The sequence below is a fragment of the Andrographis paniculata genome, unplaced genomic scaffold, assembly GCF_009805555.1.
Source record: "Andrographis paniculata isolate CXL003 unplaced genomic scaffold, ASM980555v1 Contig52END, whole genome shotgun sequence".
NCBI lineage: Eukaryota > Viridiplantae > Streptophyta > Magnoliopsida > Lamiales > Acanthaceae > Andrographis > Andrographis paniculata.
The window spans coordinates 6109300-6112685 of NW_026137587.1; the positions used below are offsets into that span (position 1 = coordinate 6109300).

The window sequence follows — 3386 nt, forward strand, 5'->3', positions numbered from 1 at the left end:
ACCAGACCAGATCAGACTTAGAAAAATATCTCAAGGCACTTTTTCAGACTACCTAAATAAATATCCTCAATTCAATGTAACAACTCAAACATTATTATTAGTATTTTTTTATTTTTTTTAATAATTTGAAATGAAATCGAAGTGTAAAATAACACAAAGCGAAGCAATCCATTCCCAGCTGAGATATTCGATCATTTAAAACAAAATCAAAAAAAGATTGCAGCTGCACAAATTTTTAAAGCTAATCTAAAACCAACTAACGACGAGAAGCTAGAGAAATCCATAATTTTTGTTTTTTTTTTTGTTTTTTTTTTTTTTTTTTTTCTAATTACAAATGGAATCTAATGCAGTGAGAGATAGCTACAAAGGCAAGCCAGATTACCCGTCATTACTGCATCAGGCGAATTTCGGCTTCAGCATCGGCATCGGCATCGGCGCGGGTTGGGACGGATGGCTCGGGCTGAGGCTCGGACTATGGCTCGGGCTGTGCTTCTGAATCCAATGAAGAAGACCCTTCTTCTGATCATGGAAAGACAAATTTGACATCAGTTTTAGGGTTCGGTCCCGCGCGTAAGAAGCCTCGAACTCTTCAAGAACCTTGACAATCTGCCAAAATTCAGGCCTTTTGTCCGGCTGCAACGACCAGCATTGTTCGATTAGAGCTTTCATGGCCGGAGGACAGTCTTGCGGTACAGCTGGCCTCAAGTTCTGACAAATCGGGAACAACATTTCATTAGTAAAATTAAGAATCGAAGAGCTGTCAAAGCAAATGTTCAAGAACAACAATACTACCTTGTTCACCACCGCAAATGCAGCTTGTATAGGCGTCATGTCTTCGTACGGGATGCTTCCGGAGACAAACTCCCACAAAATGAGTCCAAATCCGTAAACGTCCACCTTCCGTCCATAGTGTTTCCGTTTGATCATCTCCGGAGCCATCCAACGGTACGTCCCCGGATCATCCGCAAGAAGGTCACAATACGCCTCTTCGCAGGCGATCCCAAAATCCGCAACTTTCAAATGGAAATCTTTGGTGATGAGAATGTTCTCGGGTTTGAGATCGCGGTGTATGACCTTCTGCGTGTGTATATATTCCATTCCTCTGGCGACGTCCAACGCCATCGAGAGCAGCCTGTCCCACGCAAGATGTTCGTGCTCCAGCCTGTGCAAAAACGCCCTCAGAGATCCCTCCGGTAAATACTCGGTTATGATGCAAAACACCAACGGCTTCCGGCACGCCCCGACAAACTACAAATTCAAGAATTTTAGCAGCAGCTATACGACAGCAAAGCTTACGTAAACAGAATGACGATACACCGTTGCTACCTTTATAACATTCTCGTGATGCAGTCGCGACAAGAGAGTGACTTCTCTATGGAACTGCTTCTCCAATCGAACGCCGAGGTCTCCATTTTCGTCATCATCAGGTACCCTAATAATTTTAACTGCGACAGGCTCGTCATTGTAGATCCCATGGTAGAGCTGACTATGAGCACCGTGAGCGAATCTAAGCCCGAGAAACAACTTGGAAAGATCAATAGTATTCTCATCTGCTGTCTCAACGGATGTAACTCTCCCTCCACCGTGATCAAAATACTTCGTCCACGACGACTCTTTAGTGCTCTTAAACTTGTCGTGAAACTTCATCGAGGGGAAATGCCGGAGGGGACTAATACTTTCCGGCGACTTGGTGCCACGGCTCTTCGGACTCTTACCTTCGTGAGACTCTCTCTGAAGTAATTTCCCGACATGGCCCTTCTCTCGGCCTTTTCTCTGCGGATTCGGAGTCGAAAACCTCCTCTGATTCGACCGAGCTTCTTTGAAGGTCTCTGAAAGCTTTACTTCAAGGTGAGGGGATACTGCCCGAGACTTATTTGTAGAAGGATTGTTCTGAACTTGGATTACATTAGGCTGCCCTGGTTTCAGACTCTTACTGGATCTAAATGTTGCGGATGAAGATTTCCGGTTGGGAAGGGATGTTATTGGAACTGATGACAACCTCGTCGGATCGATTCGGTGGCAGATAGTGTGAGAGAATTTTGTGCGTCTAATCCAGGAAGAAGACTCTTCATCCATTCTTTGGAAGCTCCGTCAGGGAATAAGAACCCTAATTTTGCCCCCAAATTTGTAACCCTCTTTTTCGAATCAAACTTCTCCCCGAAAATTCTCGATTTGAAGATTACGGATTAAACTACGAAGAGAGAAGAATCGAACACCAACGCCATCGAAAATTGGGGGAAATTTTCTAAAACCAGTCAACTGCAGATTACGAATAGAATAGAATCGACGACCTAGAAACCAAATTGAGGAAACTTCCTGGAGAGTCCGACCAACATTAACTTCGATTGAGTCAGTAATATATTCACTCGTACCTCATCATCGGAACGAATCCGTCCGACCGACCGACCGACCGCCGACGATGTAAAATGGGGAGAATCCTCTGGGCTTCGAAAGTCAAAGGCGACGTTCCTTCAAAGCCTGGAAAAAACCCACAATGAACCAAATGCAATTAAAACATATCGCAAAAGAACAAAAGCTGAATCGATTGGATTAGAAATAAAGAAAAATCACACATCATTCCACACCACGCCATTCTCCCCAAAAGAAACCCAATAATTGCTTCAGCAGGAAAACAAATAAACAATAATAATTATAACAATAAAGAAATAAACAACCCTCCGCCATTAAAATTAAAAAAGGAAAGCAGAAAAGAAACCGAAACAGGATCTGGACTTACCAAAGAAGGAATAATATATATCCTTATGTAAGGACTGAAATTGGATTTTTCATCGATAACAGCCGTTTCCCAGCCTCAACACAAAAATCAATTTGCGAGCAAAGAGTGCAGATTATCAATCCAAAAATTGATACAATCGAGCATGGGTTGTGAGGAGAGAGTGTCTGTGTCTGCGGGCATAGTACAAACATACGTATTGTATACGGAGGAGGTAGGCGTGGGCGGGGTAGGATTCTCTTCTTGGTGGGGCCGGGCTATGGTGGAGCGTGATGGCCACGCGGGGCCCACTTTTGGGAAAGTCAAGAGTGGGAGGAAGAGAGCAAAGGAGGAAAATGAGGAGTAGGAAAGGTTGGGAATACAAAAACAAACCCGTCATTGTCTTTCAAGAATTGTGTGTATCCTACGTGAAAGGACATTCATATCAATATTTACAATAATGGATTATATATATATATATATATATATTTTTTATTTTTTTTTTCTTTTACATAAATTTGTTGGGATTTTGTGAGGATTTTTTCTTTTTTCCATTCTCTCTTTTTTCTAGAATTTCAAAATTACATGTGGATGAAAATTGAAGGAGAAATACATTGATTATAAGTTCGGTGAGGAGGTGGATTTGTTGAATATGAAAATGAGAGTGAATCTG

General features: G+C 42.4%; 1 protein-coding gene across 4 annotated transcripts; it reads right to left on the bottom strand.

Moving 5' to 3' along the window:
* Window positions 1-286: 286 nt before the first annotated feature.
* Window positions 287-2923, bottom strand: LOC127254618 (serine/threonine/tyrosine-protein kinase HT1-like). Of its 4 annotated transcripts, none has more exons than XM_051279830.1 (5): window positions 2738-2923; window positions 2373-2478; window positions 1327-2291; window positions 793-1248; window positions 287-708 (listed from the first exon to the last, which is right to left on the bottom strand). In XM_051279830.1, the coding sequence occupies exons 3-5, from the start codon at window positions 2074-2076 to the stop codon at window positions 397-399; spliced, it is 1518 nt and encodes a 505-aa protein (XP_051135787.1). In that variant the 5' UTR covers window positions 2077-2291; window positions 2373-2478; window positions 2738-2923; the 3' UTR covers window positions 287-396. The 4 variants fall into 4 exon arrangements, with proteins under 4 accessions (XP_051135787.1, XP_051135788.1, XP_051135784.1 ...); XM_051279831.1 differs by lacking the exon at window positions 2738-2923 and adding an exon at window positions 2574-2679; XM_051279827.1 differs by having other exon boundaries at window positions 1327-2478.
* Between the last annotated feature and the right edge of the window lie 463 nt (window positions 2924-3386).